This window comes from Mobula birostris, chromosome 16 (genome assembly GCF_030028105.1).
Source record: "Mobula birostris isolate sMobBir1 chromosome 16, sMobBir1.hap1, whole genome shotgun sequence".
In the NCBI taxonomy this organism is placed as follows: Eukaryota; Metazoa; Chordata; class Chondrichthyes; order Myliobatiformes; family Myliobatidae; genus Mobula; species Mobula birostris.
The window spans coordinates 40,640,606-40,667,895 of NC_092385.1; the positions used below are offsets into that span (position 1 = coordinate 40,640,606).

General features: G+C 43.1%; 1 protein-coding gene across 5 annotated transcripts in view; it reads right to left on the reverse strand.

The window, feature by feature from the left end:
* Positions 1 to 19,474: 19,474 nt before the first annotated feature.
* The window catches only part of pdzrn3b (PDZ domain containing RING finger 3b), a 257,490-nt gene continuing 249,674 nt past the window's right edge, over positions 19,475 to 27,290 (reverse strand). For 3 of the 5 annotated variants that reach the window (XM_072280592.1, XM_072280594.1, XM_072280595.1), the window contains 2 exons: positions 21,920 to 22,036; positions 19,475 to 21,700 (listed from right to left, as the gene is read on the reverse strand). In XM_072280592.1, the coding sequence (XP_072136693.1) occupies positions 20,168 to 21,700; positions 21,920 to 22,036 (1,650 nt within the window). In that variant the 3' untranslated portion in view covers positions 19,475 to 20,167. The remainder of the gene's footprint in view (positions 21,701 to 21,919; positions 22,037 to 27,290) is intronic. The other 2 variants (XM_072280593.1, XM_072280596.1) reach the window with 1 other exon arrangement.

Below are 27,290 nucleotides of genomic sequence, written 5' to 3' on the forward strand. Positions count from 1 at the left end.
TTGGAGGCTACCCAGACAGAATATAAGGTGTTGTTCCTCCAACCTGAGTGTGGCTTCATCTTTACAGTAGAGGAGGCTGTGGATAGACATGTCAGAATGGGAATGGGATGTAGAATTAAAATGTGTGGCCACTGGGAGATCCTGCTTTCTCTGGCGGACAGAGCGTAGATGTTCAGCAAAGCGGTCTCCCAGTCTGCGTCGGATCTCGCCAATATATAAAAGGCCACATCGGGAGCACCAGACGCAGTATATCACCCCAGTCGACTCACAGGTGAAGTGTTGCCTCACCTGGAAGGACTGTTTGGGGCCCTGAATGGTGGTAAGGGAGGAAATGTAAGGGCATGTGTAGCACTTGTTCCGCTTACACGGATAAGTGCCAGGAGGGAGATCAGTGGGGAGGGATGGGGGGGACGAATGGACAAGGGAGTTGTGTAGGGAGCGATCCCTGCAGAATGCAGAGAGTGGGGGGGAGGGAAAGATGTGCTTAGTGGTGGGATCCCGTTGGAGGTGGCGGAAGTTACGGAGAATAATATGTTGGACCCGGAGGCTGGTGGGGTGGTAGGTGAGGACCAGGGGAACCCTATTCCTAGTGGGGTGGTGGGAGGATGGAGTGAGAGCAGATTTGCGAGAAGGGAGGCAGTGGGGAGTTCTTTCTGTGCAACTACAGTGTACCCTTGCATTATGGCTGCTTGAATAACAGAAATGTTACCCCTGCGCAAAACCACAAATTACAACCAAAAATGTGGTGGTTAGCACAATGCTTTAAAGTATAGTGATCCGGGTCCAATTCCCACAGCTGTCTAAAGGTTTGTACATTCCCCTTGTGACCACATGGGCTTCTTCCAGTTGCTCCGGTTTCCTCCCATGGTCCAAAGACGTACCGGTGCTGGTAGGTTAATTGGTCATTGTACGTTGTCGCGTGACTAGGCTAGGTTTAAATCGGGGATTGCTGGGCAGCATGGCTTGAAGGTCCAGAAGGGCCTGTTCCATGCTGTATTTCAGTAAATAAAAACCTGACCAAATCTCTCTGTATAATTTAACACAACTAATTCCAAGTTACAGGGTAGAGATCTTAGACATTCATCTCTGCCGATATGATCTCATTACAGCTGCTGCTTGTTATAGCTGTAGCTTCAATAGATTTTTTATCGCTATCATCTCTCCTCCAGGGATTTCACCATGAGGTTTTCAATTAAGTAAGGTAGAGATACTCACTACTAATTACACTTTTAATAGTTTATATCTTCAGATTTTAATAGTTTGCTGCGTTTCTCTCACTTTCCCATGCTGCGTCAGCCATGCCTCATTCTCGCATAGCTTTATTTTCCCCCATGTTCTTTTTTTTAATTCAGTAAACCTCGTTTTCTTCCCTGCACAGGTGGAGCTTTTTAACATTACATCTTTGGGCTTAATTAACCCGGGTTACACTAAGCACAGAGCCTTGTTTACCCTTAAGTGGGGAAATGCTGCTCTGTTCAGTTTCTTTATGTGGGATTTAAAATTCAAATCTGAATCAAGGCTAACACCCAGGCTAATTACTTTTTTTTTACAAGGGGATCCAAGTTCCCAAATTTATCTAGAAGTTGCTCCCAGAAACTCCAGCCATTGCTGCTCTACTGTCATCCCTGCTAGTGTTTCGTCCAATCGACTTTGGCCAGCTCCTCTCTCATGCCCCTGCAATTCCCTTAACTTCACTGTAATACATCTAACTTTAGCTTCTCCTTCTCAACCTGCAGGGTGAATTCTATCATATTATGACCACTGCCTCCTCAGAGTCCCTTTATCTTAAGCTCTCTAATCATTCCAGTTCATTATACAACAAACAATCCAGAATGGCTGATCCCGTAGTGGGCTCAAACACAAGCTGCTCTAAACAAACATCTCATGGACATTCTACAGATTCTCTCTCTTGGGATCTCACACCAACCTGATTTTCCCAATCTACCTGCATATTGAAATCTCCCATGACTATTGTAACATTGCCCTTTTAATATGCCTTTTCTATCTCCTATTGTAATGCGTACCTCACATCCTGGCTACCATTCAGAGCTTGTATATAACTTCCATCAGGGTCTTTTTACACTTCCAATTCCTTCACTCTACTCACAAGGATTCTACATCTTCCAATCCTATGTCACTTCTTTTGAAGGATTTGATTTCATTTTTTACCAAAAGAGTTACCCCACCTCCTCTGCCTGCCCTTTTGATACATTGTATTGTATATCTTTGGATGTTAATCTCCCTACTAGTAGATCTTTTTTCAACTATGACTCAGTGATGCTTACAATGTCATACCTGTCAACCTCTAACTGTGTTATAAGATCTTCTATCTTATAACATCGGCTGTACTGGATTGAGTATTGTGTAATGAACCGGAGGTGATTAGAGAGATTGAGGTGAAGGAACCCATAGGAGGCAGTGATCATAACATGATTGAGTTCACTGTGAAATTTGAAAAAGAGAAGCCAAAATCTGGTGTGTCGGTATTTCAGTGGAGTAAAGGAAATTACAGTGGCATGAGAGAGGAACTGGCCAAAGTTGACTGGAAAGGGACACTGGCTGGAAGGACGGCAGAGCAGCAGTGGCTGGAGCTTATGCGAGAAGTGAGGAAGGTGCAAGACAGGTATATTCCAAAAAAGAAGAAATTTTCGAATAGAAAAAGGATGCAACCATGGCTGACAAGAGAAGTCAAAGCCAAAGTTAAAGCAAAGGAGGGGGCATATAAGGAAGCAAAAATTAATGGGAAGTCAGAGGATTGGGAAGTTTTTAAAAGCTTACAAATGGAAACTAAGAAGGTCATTAAGAGGGAAAAGATAAACTATGAAAGGAAGCTAGCAAATAATATCAAAGAAGATACTAAAAGCTTTTCAAGTATATAAAGAGTAAAAGACAGGTGAGGGTAGATATAGGACTGATAGAAAATGATGCTGTAGAAATTGTAATGGGTGATAAGGAGATGGCGGAGGAACTGAACAAGTATTTTGCATTGGTCTTCACTGAGGAAGACATCAGCAGTATACCAGACACTCAAGGGTGGCAGGGAAGAGAAGTGTGCGCAGTCACAATTACGACTGAGAAAGTACTCAGGAAGTTGAATAGTCTCACGGTAGATAAATCTCCCGGACCAGATGGAATGCACCCTTGTGTTCTGAAGGAAGTAGCTGTGGAGATTGCAGAGGCATTAGCGATGATCTTTCAAAAGTCGATAGGTTCTGGCTTGGTTCTGGAGGACTGGAAGATTGCAAATGTCACTCTGCTATTTAAGAAGGGGGCAAGGAAGCAAAAAGGAAATTATAGACCTGTTAAGCTTGACATCGGTGGTTGGGAAGTTGTTGGAGTCGATTGTCAAGGATGAGGTTACAGAGTACCTGGAGGCATATGACAAGATAGGCAGAACTCAGCATGGATTCCTTAAAGGAAAATCCTGCCTGACAAACCTATTACAATTTTTTGAGAAAATTACAAATAAGCTAGACAAGGGAGATGCAGTGGATGTTGTATATTTGGATTTTCAGAAGGCCTTTGACAAGGTGCCACACATGAGGCTACTTAACAAGATAAGAGCCCATGGAATCATCGGAAAGTTACATACGTGGATAGGGCGTTGGCTGATTGGCAGGAAACAGAGAGTGGGAATAAAAGGATCCTATTCTGGTTGGCTGCCGGTTACCAGTGGTGTTCCACAGGGGTCCGTGTTGGGGCCGCTTCTTTTTATGTTGTATATCAACGATTTGGATTATGGAATAGATGGCTTTGTGGCTAAGTTTGCTGATGATACGAAGATAGGTGGATGGGCTGGTAGTGCTGAGGAAACGGAGAGTCTGCAGAGAGACTTGGATAGATTGGAAGAATGGGCAAAGAAGCGGCAAATGAAATACAATGTTGGAAAGTGTATGGTTATGCACTTTGGCAGAAGAAATAAATGGGCAGACTATTATTTAAGTGGGGAAAGAATTCAAAGTTCTGAGATGCAATGGGACTTGGGAGTCCTCGTACAGGATACCCTTAAGGTTAACCTCCAGGTTGAGTCATTGGTGAAGAAGGCGAATGCAATGTTGGCATTCATTTCTAAAGGAATAGAGTATAGGAGCAGGGATGTGATGTTGAGGGTCTATAAGGCGCTGGTGAGACCTCACCTGGAGTACTGTGGGCAGTTTTGGTCTCTTTAAGAAAGGATGTGCTGACGTTGGAGAGGGTACAGAGAAGATTCACTAGAATGATTCCGGGAATGAGAGGGTTAACATATGAGGAACGTTTGTCCGCTCTTGGACTGTATTCCTTGGAGTTTAGAAGAATGAGGGGGGACCTCATAGAAACATTTCGAATGTTGAAAGGCATGGACAGAGTGGATGTGGCAAAGTTGTTTCCCATGATGGGGGAGTCTAGTACGAAAGGGCATGACTTAAGGATTGAAGGGCACCCATTCAGTACAGAAATGTGAAGAAATTTTTTTAGTCAGAGGGAGGTGAATCTATGAAATTTGTTGCCACGGGCAGCAGTGGAGGCCAAGTCATTGGGTGTATTTAATGCAGAGATTGATAGGTATCTGAGTAGCCAGGGCATCAAAGGTTATGGTGAGAAGGCGGGGGAGTGGGACTAAATGTGAGAATGGATCAGCTCATGATAAAATGGTGGAGCAGACTAGATGGGCTGAATGGCCGACTTCTGCTCCTTTGTCTTATGGTCTTATGGTCTTATGTTGAGTATCCCCCACATTTTCTACATTAATTTTCTCCAAGCTAAATGCATGATTCAAAGAATGGCTTACACTTCAATAACAGTCATAAGGCAGCTTTTAATTCTGCCAAAAACTATTTCCTCCTACATTAAAAGGCAGCCAAGATCAGCCAATGACATGTGTGATTTGTCTTTATGTCGTGTTTGATGATGAAGAGCTACAATTTTTGTCAAACTTGGAGGAAGGAGAGAAACCCCATTGTTCAAAGGAGGAAGACATCTCTGATGTGTGTAATAGAAAGCCATGTCCTGACAACAGATGTGGAGAAGGCAAAGAAACTAAGAAAAGGGAATAGCGTTTTTACAGGAGATAGGGTGGGAAGGGATATAGTCGAGGTAACTGTGGGAATCAGAAGGTTTATTAAAGATGTCAGTTGACATTTTGTCTCCAGAGATGGAGTCAGAAAAATTGAGAAAGGGGAGGGATTGAGAAGGTGTCAGAGATGGACCAAGTGAATATAAGGGCAGGGTGTAAGTTAGAGGAAAAGTTGATGAAATTAATGAGTTTCATCCAAGTGATTCTTTCATATCCACAGAATCTCCTGTCTTTTCCTCTAACTGTGGAATTCCCAATCACTACTACACTCCTCTTCTTCCCACTTCCCTTCTCAGCCACAGAGCCAGACTCAGTGCTAGAGACCTGGTCACTGAGGCTACCCCTAGGCAGGTTGTCCCCCCAACAGTATCCAAAGTGGTATACTTATTATGGAGGAGAATGGCTACAGAGGTACTCTGCACTGGCTATCTATTCCCTTTCTCTCTCCTGACAGTCATCCAGGCACCTGCCTCCTGCAACTCAGAGGTGACAATCTCCCTGTAGCTCCTATCACCTCCTCATGCTCCCATTTGCACTGACGGTCATCGAGCTGCAGCTTCAGTTCCTTAACATGGTCTCTAAGGAGCTGCAGCTCAGTACACTTCATGCAGATATAGTTATCAGGGAGATTGAAGGTCTCCCAGAGTTCCCACATCTCGCATAAGGATCATACCATAACCCTGGATCCCTTTTTAATGTACTAGCTATGTACTAATGAAGAAAGAAAGAAAAAAAAAACTTACTAAAAGCTTACTTAAAGTTTCTGCTGGTTCTCGCCAAAGTCTGTGGATCCAAAGCTTCCCACTCTGACCCTGGCCCACTCTGACAATGGTCGCTTCTTTTTCATTGGGTCTTGCTAAATTACTAATAACCCGAGCAACCTCCCACTCAGCAAGCAAGTCTTTACAAGCCCTGTGTGCTTTTTTAAACTAGCACAGAAACTCCTTAAGGAACTGCCTCCAAATCTCTCTGCAATCTCCCACTCGGCATGCAAAATTATGCTTGGAAGTAAATACTGGAAGATTTTAGTAAGATGTTTGATAAGGTTTCCCGTGGTGGGCTTATTCTGAAAGTCCCGAGGCACAGGACCCAAGGAAACTTGGCTATATGGGTACAGAGTTGGCTTACCAGAAGAAGTTTGCTTAGACTGATCAGTTCTGGGACCCCTACCATCTTTGTGATTTGTATAAGTGGCTTGGATGAGGAAGTGAGAGAATGCATTAGTAAGTTTGCAGATGACACAAAGATTGGTGAAGTTGTTTGGATAATGTAGAAGGTTATTGAAAGTTGCAATGAAATATTAACAGGACGCAGAGCCAGGCTGTGAAGTGGCAGCTGGAGTTATAATCAGGAAAGTATGAAGTGATTCATCTTGGAAGGTCAATTTTGCAGGCAGTTTGTAGGGTTAATGACAAGGTTCTTGGCAGTGTGGAGTAACAGAGGAATTTTGGGGTCCATGTCCATGAACCCACAAAGATGATAGAGTGGTCAAGAAGGTGTACGGTGTAAGTCGGGGGATTGAATTCAAGGGCCATGAGGTGATGTTGCAGCTCTATAAAACCCTGGTTAGACCACACTTGAAATAACGTGTTCAGTTCTGGTCGCCTCATTACAGGAAGGATGTGGAAGCTTTAGAGAAGGTGCAGAGGACATTTACCAGGATGCTGCCTGTATGAAGAGACATGTCTTATGAAGATAGATTGAGTGAACCAGGGCTTTTTTCTTTGGACTGAAAGAGGATGAGAGGCCACTTGATAGAGGTGTACAAAATGATAAGAGGCATAGATTGATTGAGTGGTAGCCAGAAACTTTTTCCCAAGGCAGAAATGGCTGATACAAGTGCACATAATTTTAAGGTGATTGTAGAAAAGTATAGGAAGAATGTTAAATGTAAATTTTTACACAGAACATGATCGCTGTCAGAGGTGGTAGAAGGGATACATCAGGGCATTTAAGAAACTCTTAGATAGGCATGTACATGATAGAAATATGGAAGGGTTATATTGATCTTGGAGTAGGAGAAAAGGCTGGCAAAATGTTATGGGCTGGAGGGCCTGTTCTGTGGCTGTATTGTTCTATGTTCTATGTATAGGGGGGATGTCAGAGGTAGTGTTTATACACAGGGAGTACAAAGTGCATGGAATGCACTGTCGGGGGAAATTATATCCTCTTGTAAACCCCTGAGGTCCTGCTTCTTAGCTTCCGTCCTTGCTTCCTAGATTTGTTCTTCAGGACCTCATCCCCTTTCCTACCTATGTCGTTGGTACCAATATGTATAAGACCATAAGACATAGGAGCAGAATTAGGCCATTTGGCCCATCAGGTCTGTTCTGCCACTTCAGCATGGCTGATCCACTTTCTCTCTCAGACCCAATCTCCTGCCTTCTCCCTGTATTCCTTCAAGATCCTAAGCAATCAAGAATCTATCAACCTCTGTCTTAAATATACCTGCCAACTTGGCCTCCACAGCTGCCTGTGGAAATAATTTCCACAAATACACCACTCTTTGGCTAAAGAAGTTCCTCCTCATCTCTGATCTAAAAGGACATCCCTCTATTCTGAGGCTGCTTCCTCTGGTCCTCAACTCTCCCACCATACGAAACATTCTTTCCACAACCGCCCTCTCAAGCCCTTTCACCATTCAATAGCTTTTAATGAGGTCACCCCTCATTCTTCTGAATCCCAGCGAATACAGGCTCAGTACCATCAAATGCTCTTCATATGACAAGCCATTCAATCCTGGAATCGTTTTTGTAAACCTCCTTTGAACCCTCTCCAGTTTCAGCACATCCTTCCTAAGATAAGGGGCCCAAAACAGCTCACAATATTTGAAGAGAGGCCTCACCAGTGCTTTATACATTCTCAACATCACAACCTTCCTTTTATATTATAGTTCTCTTGAAAACAAGGCTAACATCACATTTGCCTGTCTCACCACAGACTCAACCTGCAAATTAAACTTTAGGGGAATCCTGCAAAAGCACTCCAAAGTCCCCTTGCACCTCAATTTTTTGTATTTTCACTCCATTTAGACAATAGTCAACCCTTTAGTTTTTTCCACAAAATTACATGACCATACACTTCCTGACGCTCTCTTCCATCTGCCACTTCTTTGCCCATTCTCCTAATTCGTCTAAGTCCTTCTGTAGCCTCTCTACTTCCTCAAAACTATCTGCCCCTCCATCTATCTTCGTATCATCTGCAAACTTTGAAACAAAGCTATCAATTTCATCATCCAAACCATTAACATATAATGTAAAAAGAACTGGTCCCAACACAGACCCTGTGGAACACCACCAGTCATTGACAGCCAACCAGAAGAGGTTCACTTTATCCCCACTCTTTGCGTCCTGCTAGTCAGTCACTGCTTTATCCATGCTAGAATCTTCCCTGAAATACCATAGGCTGGCAGCTTGTTAAGCAGTCTCATGTGTGGCACCTTGTCAAAGGCCTTCTGAAAATTCAAGTACACAACATCAACTGATTTTCCTTTGCCTACCCTGCCTGTTATTTCTTCAAATAATTCCAACAGATTTGTCAGGCATGATTTTCTCTTGACCATGGCCTATTATTTTATCAGGTGCCTCCATAGTACACTGAGACCTCATCCTTAACAATTGACTCCAATGTCTTTCCAACCACTGAGGTCAGACTAACCAGCTTAGTTTCCTTTCTTCTGCCTCTCTCCTTTCTTGAAGAATGGAGTGACATTTGCAATTTTCCAGACTTCCGGAACCATTCCAGAATCTGGTGATTCTTGAAATATTATTCCTAATGCCACCACGATCTCCTCAACCACCTCTTTCAGAATGCCAGAGTGTACACTGTCTGTTCCAGGTGACTTTTCTACCTTCAGTCCTGTCAGTTACCCAAGAACCTTCTCTCTAGTTATGGTAACTTCACGCAGTTCATGACCCCGACATGCTAATGTCTTCCACAGTGAAGACTGAAGTAAAATACTTATTCAGTTAATCCACCACTTCCTTGACCCCATTACTATCTCTCCAGAATCATTTTCCAGTAGTCTGATATCCACTCTTGTCTCTCTTTTACACTTTATGTATCTGAAGAAACTTTTGGTATCCTCTTTAATATTATTGGCTAGCTTACTTTTGTATACCATTTTTACCACCTTAATGACTTCTTTGTTGCCTTCTGTTGGTATTTGAAAGCTTTCCAATCCTCTAACTTCCCACTAATTTAACTAATGACTTCTGGTTGCTCACCCTCCCTCTTAAGAATGTTGTGAACCCAGTCTGAGACATTCATGACTTTGGCACCTGGGAAGCAATGTACCATCTGGGAATTTCTTTCATGTCCACAGAATCTCCTGTCTGTTCCCCTAACTATTAAATCCCTGTTGCCATGGCTCTCCTCTTCTCACCTGATTGGGTCACTTCAGCTGGTGGAAAGGGCTTCCATGAAAAATGAGCAGGCATCCTCTTATCCCAGATAGACAAGTCTCATTTGATGTTGATATACTCTAATGCCATTTTCAGTTACAAATGGGGATAGAATATGCAGCATACAGTACACCATTTTGTTCTTGAACGGGACTGTAAAGGCTGTACCAGGTTTTAAGAATGGTCTCCTGCTTCACCATGAACTAACCCACACTGGTGCTGCTCCATTTTACAGATGAACCTAATTAATTGATGGAATGGAAAAAAGTCACGGTCATAAAATTCAGAGAAGTAATCTGGTATGAAATTTCCACAGCAGTCAATGACAAAGTAAGCAATACTGAATACATAAATGTGCAATAAAACTAAGAAAGTCCTTTGAATGATAACTTAAAATGATCATGGCCTCTGTGTGAAATTAAAACAATATTCGGTTATTAGCAATGGGCAATAATCATACGGTCCACATATTTGAAGTGTAAATTTAATTTCTTTTACATGGAAATAAGTCATTGTACTTTATTGTTGCTGTCAAAAGTGACAACTCCGAGGTAATAGAAAATGTTCACTGTTGTGACATCTTGATGTGAGGGAATAAATTAATCAAATATAGTAGAACTATTGAAGTAGTATTGTAATTGGAGTTAATAACAAGAATCTATTAAAGTGAATATTTAACTATTATTAAGGCATAATTTGTAATATTGCATTGAATAATTAAGCAAATTAGGGATAGTAAAATAATTTATCTCTATTGGTGCTGTTCATGCTATTTGAAAATTGTAGCATGTGAAACATGATATTCTTGTCATAATTTAATCTCAAGTCTGAGATGAACATCTTAAAATATAAAACGCAAATTGGAAAGTGTGGTTTGATAATGGGTTCTCTGTTTATTAATTAACAAAATTATGTGCTATTTGGAATACGATCTATGTGTAATTGGTGCAGAACTTAAACAAATCCTTATCTTCCGGAAATTTTACATTCCAGCAGATGTGTATTCAGTGTAGGAAGGAATGTTTAATATCAACCTGTTTCTGTAGAAATTTGTTCATTGTTCTTGATTTTTGCACCAAAGCTACTATTGTATTTGATAACAAGAATCATAACTATTGGTCAAGTCAGTTTTGCCATCTTGTCCCTCCATTACAGGATCTGTTCTTGCAATGGAAATGAGTGTGTGTACTGAGGTTTGTAGGATCTAGCCATATAGCTGTGCACAGTGGTAATGAAAAACTATGCCATGTAAGTTGCTGATAACCATCGTAACACAGGTGCTCAGAAACCTGTGCTCTCATTCACTTTCCTATAGTTGCAAGATTCACGGAAAATAGAGGTTTTCAAGCTGGTTTAGGAGGTAAGAGTCTGTTTTTATTGGAATTTCAGAACTTCTCATTTCCCGTATTCTGGCTGCTTCAGTTGGCTTTGGAGTTTCAGAACAAATTAGAAAAAAGTACGAGAAAGTAATTCTTTTTTTGAATCAGTGATCTGGTTGAAATTCTGGTTTCAATCCAGCTCTGCATAGTATCCATGCTGTAGATGCTGAGATATGTTAGTAATATCTTTCTCCCATGCTGAGTATGTGACACTTCATGAGCTCTATGCAAAATTGTGATTGAAGATTAAGACAGGGATCATTCAAACTATCAGATTACTGGGAATTCTTTGCATTGATGTTGTTTCCTTATTCAAGAAAGGGAGTAGAGATAGCCCAGGAAATTACAGACAGGTGAGTCTGTCACAATGGCGGGGCATTGGGAGCAAGGGTGGACCCAAATGTAAGACACATCTTGTGAGGTTAATTAAATTTAGTTTATTGTTTGATATCAGGAGAGCTAGGCAGGAGCAGGAGTAGTGAACTGGACAAGGACTGAGGACTACGACTAGGCTGGGACCAAGGGTCTGGGCTAGGACTTGGAATCGGCTCCCAGAACTAGAAGAGACATGAAGAGGCTAGGGTATGGACTCCGAGCCCGAGACTGGGCAAGGACCCAGTACCTGGGTCTTGCCTCGGGCTCAGACCCCAGAACCAGGCAAGGACATGACATGGGCTAGGGAGAGGAAGAACATGGGAACACAGAGCCTCGGTCTTGGGAGAGCAGGTACATGGAACCATGGACACATACACAGAACACAGAGTCGGGACCCCTCCTTGGGTACAGGTCATAGGGCTGGGACTCGCACACAGAACAGAGAGCCGGGACCCCTCCCTGGGTACAGGACATAGGGCCGGGACTCGCACACAGAACAGAGAGCCGGGACCCCTCCTTGGATACAGGACATAGGGCCGGGACTCATGACCCTCCGCGGGGCGATGGGCAAGACGGCCTGACTTACCCCACGGAGGCGAGGACAAGACACGACAAGACACGACTCCCCGTGGGGCAACGGCAAGACAGCCTGACTTACCCCACGGAGGCAAGGACAGGACAAGACATGACTCCCCGCGGGGCAATGGCAAGACGGCCAGACTTACCCCCACGGAGGTGAGGACAAGGCAAGACAAGACCAACACGAATGAACACCAGGCAGTACCTATCTAGCTCCGGTGATGGAACTAGACCGAAGTGTAGGCAGGGGCTACAGATGAGGGCTAGAGGCGAGAGGGACAGAGAAGGGATTCAGACAAGGGGGTAGGACAGGAATCACAGACCGCCAGGGCCAGGACTAGACTCAGAACTGGAAGCTGCCAGGGCCAGGACTAGACTCAGAACTGGAAGCCGCCAGGGCCAGGACTTGACATGGTACTTGAACGCCGCCAGGGCCAGGACGTGGATGTGATACTTGAACGCCACCAGGGCCAGGACGTGGATGTGGTACTTGAATGCCGCTAGGGCCAGGACGTGACCATGGTACTTGGACGCCGCCGGAGCCAGGATGTGGACGTGGTACTTGGAGGCTGCCGGAGCTTGGACGTGGTGCTTGGAACCTCTGGGTAGTGCCGAGCTCTCGACTCGGCCTGGGAACAGTAGACAGCGGCTCTAGATTCTCTCCGGCGGGTTAACTGACGGACCCACCTTGAAGAAGAAATTTTGCAGGCTCACTTCGGCGAGATAACTGGACAGGGTTGCTCCGGTGAGGAAAGGCAAATTACCGCACTCACTTCGGGCGGAGACAAGGCTTGCTTCAGCCAGATGACATTGGCACGCCGTGACTTTGCAGACGCTCCTGCACCAAACGGCTGAAAGCCAGAGACTATAAACTACCGGTTCAGCTGAGTGTTAATTACCTCTAATCACCAAAGTCGAGGGACACGGGAAAACAGGGAATCAACGGTCCAGATTGTAACATAAACAAGCTAAATTTAAAGGGACCCTGATCCGGATCATGACAGAGTCTTACTTCAGTGGTTGGTAAGTTGATGGAAAACATACTGAGAGGCAGGATTTATGAACATTTGGAGAGGCATAATATGATTAGGAATAGTCAGCATGGCTTTCTCAAAGGCAGGTCATGCCTTATGAGCCTGACTGAATTTTTTGAGGATGTGACTAAACACATTGATAAAGGTAGAGCAGTAGATGTAGTGTATAAGGATTTCAGCAAGGCATTTGTTAAGGTATCCCATGCAAGGCTTATTGAGAAAGTATGGAGGCATGGGATCCAGGGGGACCATGCTTTGTGGATCCAGAACTGGCTTGCTCACAGAAAGAAAAAGTGTAGATGGGTCATATTCTGTATGGAGGCTGGTGACCAGTGGTGTGCCTCAGGGATCTGTTCTGGGACCCCTTCTGTTCGTGATTTTTATAGGTCAATTATGCTGGCTGAATCGACGGAGACAGAGTAGGAAGCCTTTGGCGCAATGGGGCTTCGGCGATAAAGGTTCGGGGCCAGGTAGGTTATCTGTTTAAAATAAAGTCAGAGAGTATGTGTGTGAGGCCAGTTTTCTGTGCTCGGTGTCAGACGTGGAAAGTCCTAGAGACTCCCAGGCTCCCGGATGACCACATCTGCACCAGGTGCGTTGAGCCATAGCTCCTTAGAGACTGCGTTAGGGAACTGGAGCTGCCGCTCAATGACCTTCCTCTAGCCAGGGAGAGTGAGGAGGTGATAGAGAGGAGCTACAGGCAAGTCGTCACTCTGGGACCACAAGAGACAGACAAGTAGTAGCAGTCAGGAGAGGGAAGGGCAAGAAGCAGGTACTAGAGAGTACACCAGTGGCTGTCCCCCTTAACAATAAGTATTCCTGCTTGAGTACTGTTGGGGGGGATGGCCTACCTGGGGGAAGCAACCGTGGTCGTGCCTCTGGCACAGAGTCTGGCCCTGTGGCTCAGATGGGCAGATGGGTAGGGAAAGGAAGAGCATGGCAGCAGAGATAGGGGTCTCTATAGTTAGGGGGTCAGAGAGACGATTCTGTGGATGCAGGAAAGAAACGCGGATGGTAGTTTGCCTCCCAGGTGCCAGGGTCTGGGGTGTTTCTGATGGCGTCCATGATATCTTGAAGTGGGAAGGAGAACAGCCAGAGGTCATGGTACATATTGGTACCAACGACATAGGTAGGAAAAGGGAAGAGGTCCTGAAAAAAGACCACAGGGCTTTAGGAAAGAAGTTGAGAAGTAGGACCTCAAAGGTAGTAATCTCGGGATTACTGCTTGTGCCAAGTGACAGAGAGTATAGGAATAGTGAGGTGGAGGATAAATGCGTGGCTGAGGGAATGGAGCAGGGGACAGGGATTCAGATTTCTGGATCATTGAGACCTCTTCTGGGGCAGGTATGACCTGTACAAAAAAGATGGGTTGCACTTGAATCAGAGGGAGACCAATATCCTGGCGGGAAGGTTTGCTGAGGCTATTGGGGAGAGTTTAAACGAGAATTGTTGTGGGGTGGGAACCCAAATGAAGTGATGGAGGAAAGGGAGGTTGGCTCACAAATACAGAAAGTTTGGAGACAGTGCAAAAGGGAGGATAGGCAGGTGATAGAGAAGGGACGTGCTCAGTCCGATGGTCTGAGTTGTGTCTATTTTAATGCGAGGATTATCATGAATAAAGCGGATGAGCTTAGAGCGTGGATCAGCACTTGGAGCAATGATGTTGTGGCCATTACAGAGACTTGGATGGTGCAAGGGCAGGGATGGCTACTTCAAGTGCCAGGCTTTCGATGTTTCAGAAAGGATAGCGAGGGAGGCAAAAGAGGTGGGGGTGTGGCACTGTTGATCAGAGATAGTGTCATGGCTGCAGAAAAGGAGGAAGACATGGAGAGGTTGTCTACGGAGTTTCTGTGGGTGGAAGTTAGGAATAGGAAGGGGTCAATTACTCTAGTAGGTGTTTTTTATAGACCACCCAATAGTAACAGGGACATCGGGGAGCAGATAGGGAGACAGATTCTGGAAAGGTGCAATAATAACAGGGTTGTTGTGGTGGGAGATTTTAATTTCCCAAATATTGATTTGCATCTCCCCAGAGTGAAGGGTTTAGATGGGCTGGAGTTTGTTAGGTGTGTTCAGGAAGGTTTCTTGACACAGTATGTAGATAAGCCTTCAAGAAGAGAGGCTGTACTTGATCCGGTATTGGGAAATGAACCTGGTCAGGTGTCAGATCTCTCAGTGGGAGAGCATTTTGGAGATAGTGTTCACAATTCTATCTGCTTTACCATAGCTTTGGAGAGAGATAGGAACAGACAAAATAGGGAATAGTTTAATTGGAGTAAGGGGAACTATGAGGCTATCAGGAAGGAACTTGGAAGCATAAGTTGGAAACAGATGTTCACAAGGAAATGTACTGAAGAAATGTGGCAAATGTCCGGGGGTACTTGCATGGAGTTCTGAGTAGGTATGTTCCAATGAGGCATGGATGGGATGGTAGGGTACAGGAACCGTGGTGCACAAAGGCTGTTGTAAATCTAGTCAAGAAGAAAAGAAGAGCTTATGAAAAGCTCAAAAATCTAGGTAATGATATGAATCTAGAACGTTATAAGACTTGCAGGAAGGAGCTTAAGAATGAAATTAGGAGAGCCAGAAGGGGCCATGAGAAGGCCTTGGTGGACGGGATTAAGGAAAACCCCGAGACATTCTACAAGTATGTGAAGAGCAAGAGGTTAATACATGAGAGAATAGGACCAATCAAATGTGACAATGGAAAAGTGTGTATAGAAACAGAGGAAATAGTGGAGGTACTTATCGAATACTTTGCTTCAGTATTCACTACGGAAAAGAATCTTAGTGATGGTAGGGATGACTTGCAGTGGGCTGAAAAGCTTGAGAACATAGATATTAAGAAAGAGGATGTGCTGGAGCTTTTAGAAAGCATCAAGTTGGCACAGTCACTGTGACCGGATGGGATGTACTCCAGGCTACTGTGGGAAGCGAGGGAGGAGGTTGCTGAGCCTCTGGCAATGATCTTTGCATCATCAATGAAGATGGGAGAGGTTCTGGAGGATTGGAGGGTTGCGGATGTTGTTCCCTTATTCAAGAAAGGGAGCAGAGATATCCCAGGAAATTATAGGCCAGTGAGTCTTACTTCATGGTTGGTAAGTTGATGGAGAAGATCCTGAGAGGCAGGATTTATGAACATTTGGAGAGGCATAACATGATTAGGAATAGTCAGCATGGCTTTGTCAAATGCAGGTCGTGCCTTACGAGCCTGATTGAATTTTTTGAGGATGTGACTAAGCACATTGATGAAGGTAGAGCCGTAGATGTAGTGTATATGGATTTTAACAAGGCATTTAATAAGGTACCCCATGCAAGGCTTATTGAGAAAGTAAGGAGGCATGGGATCCAAGGGGACATTGCTTTGTGGATCCAGAAATGGCTTGTCCACAGAAGGCAAAGAGTGCTTGTAGACGGGTCATATTCTGCGTGGAGGCTGGTGACTAGTAGTGTGCCTCAGATATCTGATCTGGGACCACTTCTCTTTGTGATTTTTATAAATGACCTGGATGAGGAAGTGAAGGGATGGGTTAGTAAATTTGCTGATGCCACAAAGATTGGGTGTGTTGTGGATAGTGTGGGAGGGCTGTCAGAGTTTACAACGGGACATTGATAGGATGCAAAACTGGGCTGAGAAGTGGCAGATGGAGTTCAACCCAGATAAGTGTGAGATGGTTCATTTTGGTAGCTCAAATATGATGGCACAATATACTATTAATAGTAAGACTCTTGGCAGTGTGGAGGATCGGAGGTAAAGCCTAGGTAGTTCTAAGGTAGGGACATGTTCGGCACAACTTTGTGAGCCGAAGGGCCTGTATTGTGTTGTATGTTTTCGATGTTCGATGTTTCTATGTTAGAATATAGTATTTAATGGTAAAACCCTTGGCAGCGTGGAGGATCAGAGGGAACTTGAGTCCAAGTCCATAGGACACTCAAAGCTGCTGCGCAGGTTGACTCTGGTTGAGAAGGCATATGGTGCATTGGCCTTCATCAACTGTGGGATTGATTTCAAGAGCCGAGAAGTAGTTAAAGCTATATAGGACCCTGGTCAGACCCCACTTGGAGTACTGGGCTCAGTTCTGGTCACCTCAGTACAGGAAGGATGTGGAATCTATAGAAAGGGTGCAAAGATGATTTACAAAGATGTTGCCTGGATTGGGGAGCATGCCTTATGAGAAGAGGTTGAGTGAACTCGGTCTTTTCCCCTTGGAGCGATGGAGGATGAGAGGTGACCTGATAGAGGTGTATAAGATGATGAGAGGCATTGAATGTGTGGATAGTGAGAGGCTTTTTCCCAGGGCTGAAATGGCTAACATGAGAGGGCACCATTTTAAGGTGCTTGGAAGTAGGTACAGAGGAGATGTCGGGGTAAGTTTTTTTACGCAGAGAGTGGTGAGTGCGTGGAATGGGCTGCCGGCAGCGGTGGTGCAGTCGAGTATGATAGAGTCTTTTAAGAGACTCCTGGATGGCTACATGGAGCTTAGAAAAATAGAGAGCTGTAGGTAACCCTAGGTAATTTCTAAAATAAGAACATGTTCGGCACAGCATTGTGGACTGAAGGGCCTATATTGTGCTGTAGGTTTTCTATGTTTCTAAAATTTAAGGTAAAGTTTTTGTGAGCCAAAACAGAATGCATCCAATCAAATATATTTTGCTGAAATCCAAGAGCTCTAACTTATCTGTCACCATTGGGAAGGTTATCAAGTGTGTTGGTTGGCATAGATCTTGGGAGGGGAGGGTGAGCTGAGAGTTGTCATTTATTCCCTTACTGGTTAATATTGATGAGTCGGATGTGTTGCAGGTGAGAATGAATGAATCGGTACCGAATGGATGTTTCCTTCGCACAGATACTGCCTCGCCTAATGCGTACTTCCAGTGCATTTATTTCTATTGTCGGGAGGTGAGACTCAGTTTCAACAATTTCCAAAACATTGCCACTAAGTGAGCTGTGAATCAAAACAAGAATTCATTTGAGTTTCAAAAATACTTCTGAAGTGACTGGAAGTTGTGTGTAAGGAGTCATATTTTAATAAAAACTGTAATATTAATCTCCCTACTTCATTTGAGCAATGGCAGACTGAAAACAGCATAGAACATTTAAAGACAGGCTATAAAACATGCACAATTCGTAGTTTGGATTTTGTGGTGAGCAAATACATTTTCCCCATGGGAACCTGTCTGGATTCACACCAGGAAGGGATAAAATGATATCCACAATTATGAGTCTGGATAAGATCTGGAAAGACTCAGCTGCAGAGCCACAGATACCCAGCTGAGTTGTGCCCTGCTGGGATGCTCATTGTATTTATTAAAAGCACTAAAACATATTCTCTTCCAACACAAATGTACTCGTCCCTTGAAATCATTGACAAGAATCTGCTGGCTGTATTCCAAACTATGTTGTGGGTAAATTGTCACAACAGAGAACATTTTCTATTACCAATGAGATGTCGCTTCCGACAGTGACAATAAAGTACATGACTTTATTTCCAATTAAAATAAATTGATGGCTTGTTGCCAAGTTTACGAACGATACGAAGTTAAGGTGGAGAAGCAGGCAGTCTTTAGGAAGCAGGGTGTCTGCAGAAAGACAGATTGGGTGAAAAGGCAAAACAGTGGCATATGGAATACAATGGTCATCCACCTTGGCAAAAGGAATAATGGCATGGGCATGGAATAAGTGGTGAGAATTCAAAAATCAGAGGTGCAGAGGGATTTCAGAGTACTTGTACAGGATTCCTTAAAGGTTAACTTGCAGGTTGAATTGGCAGTAAGGAAGGCAAATGCAACCTTAGAATTCATTTTGACAGGACTAGAATACACAAGCAAGGATGTAATGCTGTGGCTTTATAACACATTGGACAGACTGTGTTTGGAGTATTGAGAGCAGTTTTGTGCCCCTTATCCAAGAAATGATGTACTATCATTGGAGAGGGTACGGAGGAGGCTCACGAGAATGATCTCAGGAATGAAAGAGTTAACATGAGTGTTTGATGGCTCTGGGGGCAAGGAAGGATCTTATTAAAACCTATCAAATATTGAAAGTCCTAGATATGGAGATATGGATGTGGAGCCGGTGTTTCCTGTCGTGGAGAGTCTACGACCAGAGGGCACAACCTCAGAATAGAGTGACATCCATTTAGAACAGAGATGCAGAAACATTTCTTTAGCCAAGAAGTGGTGAATTGTGGAATTCATTGCCACAGGTGGCTGTGTAGGCCAAGTCATTTGGTGTATTTAAGCAGAGGTTGAAAGATTCTTGGTTAATCAGGGCATCAAAGGTTACGGGGAGAAGGTAGGAGAATGGGTTTGAGAAGGATGATAGATCATCCAGGATGGAATGGCAGAGCAGACTTGGTGGGCCAAATAGCCTAATTCTGCTCTTACGTCTTATGGTTTTTCACTCTGATGCTAGACTAAATAAGAACTCAATATAAGAGCCTCTTTTTCTACAGTCTAAATATAAATGAAAGAAAACAAAAATTGTTTTCTTAATTAGCTATTATAGTGTTATTGGATAAGAGTCTCCTGAGATATATGTAAAGTATGGAAATGGTTGAATATGATCTCAGGTCTGGTTGCTGTAAAAGGGACAGATTTAAAATTGGTGTAATTAATTTTATTTTAAATCATACACTGCTCGCTGCAAGCTCAATATAAAAACAATAATTTATTTTCATCTTGTACAAGACATGGAGTGTGTAACTAACCAAATGTTCATTTAGCTGTATTTGTTCAGTACATTAAGCTCTACAAAGCACACATTAACTACAAAGTGTGTTCACAATTACATAATCATTTCTATAAACATGAAATTTATGTACATGCAAAAAAATTATCTCTAATTTACTGCAAGCTGCAAGTCAGCAGATCTACTTAATTGGAGGAAATCCTATCCTGTTTCCAATGGGAAGGTCCTGTAAAACTTGAACAAGTTACACAGAAAACAGGAAAAAGTATAAAGAACAAAATATATTTCTGTATAAATAGAACTGCAGATCTTGGTATGTAAGATTTTATATCTAAAACAGTCAGTGTCTTAAATTTAAACAAAATATTAACAGACTAAAATCTATTGGCACATGTTATTTTCAGAGTTATTAAATTTATAGATAGTAACTAAACATCCAGTATTAGGCTGGAAGTTGTTTGTTTTATTGTTGCCCTTTGTATAATTGCATCAACCTTTGTTTGTGGACTAGTGTTGTCATTCACTGATGGCTCTGCCAGTCACAGCTGGAGGAGTGATGTATTTTATACATTTACAAGCTATGCCACTTTTAACGAGGCAAGATCTTTTCTACCTCAAATGGTAGTATTTAATATACATCATGGTAAAAACATTTATACAGTTGTTACTGATAACAGAGAATTGTATATCCTTGTTCCATCAGGTGATTTAGTGCCATGAGTTAAAAGTTCCTGGATTGTCATCCAGTTATCAAAAATTTTCTTACTCCTTTTCTTCATCATCTTTTTGTGGCTAAGTTCAATGATGTTCACCTCTTTCTTCTCCTGAGTAGTCTGCTGTTCCTTTAAACATTCCAATCTGCTCTGCATCATGAATTCGCGCCGTCTTTTCTGCTCCTTTGCACGTACCAAATGCTGCTTTCGCTCTTCCTTACTCCAATAACGCCCCATCTTCATTTCACTGATCGCATCATCATCAGTTGTCATACCGCAACGCTCTTCTTTAATTTTCAGTGCACGTTCCTTCAGGATCCTGTCTCTAACTGGCCGCTTGGTAATATATCTGGTCCCATCACTTCTGATTTTCACCTTCCACTCCATTTTGGGTTCTATTTGACTTGATGAATCATGAAAGGAAGGTTCTTTGCACATGCTGACAAGGCTCATTTGGCTCTGTGCATATTCAACCGCCGATTTTTGTTGTATCAACTGCATGTAACTTTGGTAGTGTTGCGCATGTGCTGGGATGTGCGCATGTCTGTATGGAGAACGACGGTATGAGACTGGACAGGCTGAGCATTGGGAGAAAGCCTGATTTTTGCTGCACTCCATAGTTTGCTTCTCATCTTTTCCATCTGACTGCTGGCAATGGTCAGGTTCCTTAGTTGCAGAGACTGGCTTTGCAAGGCTCACTGAATGGGACAGGACTGGCCTTGGGGTGGTGTTGCTTGTCACCCCTTCGTCACTTTGGCTGTTCAGATTTTTGACTGTCCTGCGCAACGAGTTATTGGGAGATAAATCTAATGTCAGTGGTGTGCTTCGACAACTCTCACCAGTATTGTATGCACTAGAGCTGTCCTTATCTGATTTTTCTGGCAACTCTGTTATATCGGAGAGCTCATGTCTGCGGCTATCAATGCTGGTATTGTAGTTGTGAAAACCACTGTTCTGTAACATCCATGACTCCCTGTAGTGTTCTTTCAATTGTTGCATTTTATGGGCTCGGACAATGTTAAGACATTCAAGCTCAATATTGTGCAATTCTTCGTTCAACATTTCTAGTTCTTGATCAACAGTTTCATGGTCACTCTTCTTGATGCCAACAGCATTGCCATGGAAGTAAAGACCATACTGACTGTCATTTTGCATCTGACATTTTAGCTCGAGCAAATCACGGAACCTTTCACACTCATCAGTTGGAATTCCAAGAAAATCTGCATCTGCATAGTCTCCAGAAATGAATGATTCTTGCCGGAACTGCGTGTCACTGCTTCCGAGAGTGTCATGGCTGTACATGAGTCTCAATGGATCAGGGTTATTGTGCTCATCCCCAAGGTTCTCTTGCTCAGAGCTCTCATCATTTCGTGTGCTCTCATCAGTACGTCCAACACCACTATCTTTCTCATGTTGGTTAGAGAAAATGGTGGCGGTATCAGTTGTTCCCTCGTCATCATCGTGCTTTTTCTGCTAAATAAGAGAAGACAAGGTTACACCAAGCTTGGAAAGTAAGTACTCTAATCAGTTTTGATCAAGGCATGAATGATAATATGATATGGGCATCAACATGCCTACAATCTGACATTAGGTACCCTGAATGTTAAGTGGAAAGCTAAAAAAAACTGATTAAAAGACACTTTTCCCTCCAGAGGCTGAATTTGTGAGCGTGGGTGCCAGTGACTCTCTTACCTCTTGAAGAATTTTAGCTGTGAACTTCATTGCTTGATTGTGTTGCTCTTCTAACATGTCCATGTGCAAATCATCCAGCAAGTCATTCCGATCATCATCTATCCAGCCTTCATCCAACTGAATTTCATGAACATATCAACACAGATTGTAAATATTTTTGATATGTAAGTGTCATTTAATGATACATCTTGCAATTTGTCTGTAACCGTAACATCGAAACAGCGGGCTGCTGGTCTCCCACTCTTGTTATTGCAGGAGCGAAATCTCTCTCGCCCTTGCTAGTGAGAGAGAGCCTGTCTGAGATATCGAAGTGTTGGGTTATGGACTGTAGGTTTTGATGGACTCTAGATCAAGGTCTCTTTGTGGGCTTTTGCTATTGCTTGCATGGTGGGGTAGAGGGGGTTCGGTGCTTTTGTTGGTACACGTGGGAGGAGGGGTGGCTTTGGGTTCTGATGTTTCCATCATTCATTCTTTGGAGTTTTTTTGTTTCATGACGTCTGTGAAGAGTAAGAATTTCAGGTTGTATACTATATACGTTCTCTAATATTAAAATGAACCATTGAAAACATCATAATTCAGTATACAGACAGTTGAGGTCACATCATAAGGTTGTGTTGTCTGGCTTAGAGCTGACTAGAGAAATAAATCAGGTCAACAAGTGTTATCCAACTAATTTTCCCTAGTTTCTGAATAATTATTTTTTTTATGTACTATTCCAGAAATTTTCAAATAATCCACTCCTTTATACTAAAATTCCATAAGACATAGGAGAAGAATTAATCATTTGGCTTATTCAGTCTGCTCCACTAAGGCTGATTTAGTATCCCTGTCAACCCCATTCTGCAGTCTTCTCCTTGTAAGCTTAGACACCCTTTCTTATCAACCTCCACTTTAAATATACCCAATGACTTGGCCTCCACGGTCATCCGTGGCAATGAATTACACAGGTTTACCAATTTCTGACTAAAGAAATTCCTCCTTATCTTTTTTCTGAAGAGACATCTTTGTATTCTGAGGCTGTGCCCTTTGGCCCTAGACTCCCCTACTATTGAAACCATATTCTCCAGATCCACTCTATCTAGGCCTTTCAATACATGATAGGTTTCAATGAGATCTCCCCTCATTATTCTAAACTCCAGTGAGAACAGGCTCAGAGCCATCAAATGATCTCTGTATGTTAATCCTTTAATCCCTGTGATCATTCTTGTGGACTTCCTTTAGAATTTATCCAGTGCCAGCATATCCTTTCTAAAATAAGACACCCAAATCTCATAATGCTCAAAGTGCGGTTTGACCAATGCTTTATAAAGCTTCAGCATTACCTTCTTGCTTTTATATTTCAAAAGCTTTCAAAATTAATACTAGCTAACATTGCATTTGCCTCCTTACCATCCACTCAACCTGAAAGTTCATATTTAGGGAACTGTTCATGAGGACTCCCAAGTCCCTTTGCACCTTTGATTTCTAAATTTGCTCTCTATTTAGAAAATAATCTGCACCTTTATTCCTTCTACCAAACTTCATTGCCATGCACTTCCCTACATGGATTTCCATCTGCTACTTTTTTGCCCATTCACTCAATTTGTCTAATTCCTTCTCCATATTCCTTCTTTTCTCAACATTATCTGCCTTATATCATCCACAAAGCCATTAATTCCATTATCTAGATCATTAATATATAATGTGAAAAGAAGTGGTTCTACCACTGATCCTTCGGAACACTAGTCACTGGCAGCCAATCAGAAAATGCCCCCTTTATTCCCACTATCTTCCTCCTGCCAGTCAGCCAGTTCCATCCATCCATCCATGCTAGTATCTTTTCTGTAATACTATGGGCTCTTATCTTGTTAAGCAGACTCATGTGTGGCACTTTGTCAAAGGCCTTCTGAAAATCCAAGTAAACAACATCCACTGACTCTCTTTTGTCTATTTTGCCTGCTAATTCCTCAAAGAATTCCAGAAGTTTTGTCAGACAAGATGTTCCTTTAAAGAAACCATGCTGACTTTGGTTTAATTCTTCATGTGCCTCCAAATACCCTGGAACCTCATCTTCAATAATTGACTCCAACGTCTTCCCAACCACTAACGTCAGGCTAACTGGCTTATAATTTCCTGTCTTTTGCCTCCGTCCCAAAAGAGTGGAGTGACATTTGTAATTTTCCAGTCCTTCGGCACCATTCCAAAACTTAGTGATTCTTGAAAGCTCACTATTAATGCCTCCACAATCCCTTAGATGTCTCTTCAGAACCCAAGGGTATAGTCCATCTGGCCCAGGTGACTTAACCACCTTCATAAACATGAGAACTTCTACAGATGCTAGAAATCTAAAGCAACACACACAAAGTGCTGGAGGAACTCAGCAGGTCAGGTAGCATCTATGGAAGTGATTATAAACAGTCGACGTTTCAGGTCGAGCACCTTCTTCAGGATCTTCTACCTTCAGACTTTTCAACTTCCCAAGCACCTTCCACTTAGTCATGGTGACCACGCTCACTTCTGCCCCCTATCTTCCACAGTGAAGGCTGTTATTAAGTACATCTGTCAATTTTTGTCCACTATTATTACATCTCCAGGGTTATTTTCCAGTGGTCTGATATCCAGTCTTGCCTCTCTTTTACTCTATATATCTGGGAAAAAAAAACTAAAGATACACTGACTGCCCCATTTTCACTATGGATATCCAGTTCCTGTACATTTTTATCCCCCGTCAAGAAAGCCTTGAAGCTCTCCGCTTCTTTCTCAATAAAAGAACTGACTAGTTCCCCTCACCACCACCACCTTCCTCTGTCTGGCAGAACTGGTCCTCACCCTCAACAATTTTTCTGTTATCTCCTCCCACTTTCTCCAGACTTGAAGGATAACCTTGGGCACCTGCATGTGCCCCAACTATGCTCGCCTTTTCATTGTCTATGTAGAACAGTCCATGTTCCAAGCCTTCCACGGTAATGCCCCCCCAACTCTTCCTCTGCTACATTGATGACTGCATTGGCACTGCTTTAATGTGATCAACTTTGCCTCCAACTTTGATTCTGCCCTTAAATTCACTTGGTCCATTTCTGACCCCTTCCTCCCCCTTTCTGGATTTCCCTGTCTCCATCTCTGGAGACAAACTGTTGATCAATATCCTTTATAAACCTACCAATTCCCATGATTATCTTGAACATAGCTCTTCCCACCCTGTCTCCCTTTTCACAGTTCCTTTGTCTCCACCGTGTCTGTTCCCAGGATGCGACTTTCCTTTCCAGGACATCAGAGATGCTGCCCTCACCTGCATCTCCTCCAACTCCCGAACATCTGCGCTCACCCCATCTTCCCTTTGCCTTAACAATGATAAAGTTCCTCTTGTCCTTACCTACCACCCCATGAGCTCCCGCATCCAACACATTATTCTCTGCAACTTCTGCCATCTCCAAGCTCCTACCACCAAACATATCTTTACCTCCTCCAGACTCTCTGCTTTCAGCAGGGATTGCTGCCATGTTGATTCCATTATCCATTTGTCCCTCCCCACCAATCTACCTCTTGGGACTTATTCCTACAAGCAGTTAAAGTGCTACACCTGCTTATTCACCTTCTCCCTAACTTCCATTCAGGGCTACAAACAGTCCTTCCAGATGGGTCAACATCTCAGCTGCGAATCTGCTGGGTCATCTATTATGTCCAGTGCTCCCAATCCAGATTCATCTACATTGGTGAGACCCATTGGAAGTTCAGGGACCGCTTCATCAAGTTCCTCCACTCCATCTGCCAAAAGCAGAACTTCCTGGTGGCCAAACATTTTAATTCTGATTCCCATTCCAACATGTCGGTCCATGGCCTCCTCATGTGCCACGATGAGGCCACTTTCAGGGTGGAGGTGCAACACCTTATATTCTGTCTGGGTAGCCTCCAATCTGATGGCATGAATATCGATTTCTCCTTCTGGTAAAAAAAATTACCTCTCCCTCCCCTCTTCTTCTATTCTCCCCTTACCTCTTCTCACCTGGCTGTCACTTCCCCGGATTCCCCTCCTCCTTCCCTTTCTCCCATGGTCCACTCTCCTCTCTTATCAGATTCCTTCTTCTCCAGCCCTTTATCGTTCCAACCTACCTGACTTCACGTATCACCTTCTAGCTATCTTCCTTCCCCTCTCCCCTTCCTTTTTATCTTCCTCCTTCCTTTCCAGTCCCGAGGAAGGGTCTTGGCACAAAACATTGACTGTTTATTCATTTCCATAGATGCTGCCTCACCTGCTGAGTTCCTCCTGAATTTTGTGTGTGTTGCTTTGGACTTCCAGCATCTGTAGGATTTCTCATGTTTATGTTTTGGTATCCTCTTTTATATTATTGGCTAGATTCCCTTCATATTTTGTCTTCTCTCCTTGCCATGCTTTTTAGTTGCATGATTTTGATTTCTAAAAGCTTCCTGGTAATTTTTTTCCTATATTACATACCCTCTCTTGCTTTCATGCTGTCTTTGACTTCCCTAGTCAGCACAATTGCCTCATCCTCCCTTCAGAATACTTCTTTGGGATGAAATTATCTTTGCTCCCAGAAGCTCTAAACATTGCTGATCTGCTGTCAATACTACTACGGTCCCCTTCCAATAAACATTGGCCAGTTCCTCTCCCATGTATCTGTAGTTCTCTTTCCTGTAATATTAATTCGTCTGATTTTAACTTCTCCCTCTCAAACTGCACCGTGAATTCTATATTTTGATCACTGTCTCTTAAGGGTTCTTTTACTTTAAGTTCTCTAATCAAATTTAATTCATTGCAAAATGCCCATTCCAGAATTGCCTTTTCCCAAGTAGGCTCAACCACAAACTACTCTTAAAAGCATTCTACAAATTCCCTCTCTTGTCATCTTGTGCCTACCTGATTTTCCAGATCTACCTGCGTATCGAATTCCCCCATGACTATCGTAATTTTGCCCTTTGGACAGGCCTTTTCTGCCTCCCATTGTAACTTGTACCCCTTATTCTGGCTACTGTTTAGAGGCCAATATATATAACTCCCCTTCAATGTTTTAACTCTTCCCACAAAGATACTACGTCTTCCAATTGTATGTCACTCCCTTCTAAGGATTTGATTTCGTTATTTTTTTATCACAGAGAAGCCACCCTACCCCTTCTGTCCACCTGCCTGTCCTTTTGAAACAATGTATATCCTTGGATGTTAAACACTCAACTGTGATTTTCTTTCAGCCACAAATCAGTGATGCCACAATATCGTATCTGCCAATATGTAACTGAGCTACACGATCATCTACCCCATTCTGTATACTGCTTGCATTCAAGTATAACATCTTCAGTTCTGTTCTTACCAATTTTGTCTCCATGTTACCATAAGTTACATTCTTAACCCTTTCTAAACATTTCAACTTTTTATTTA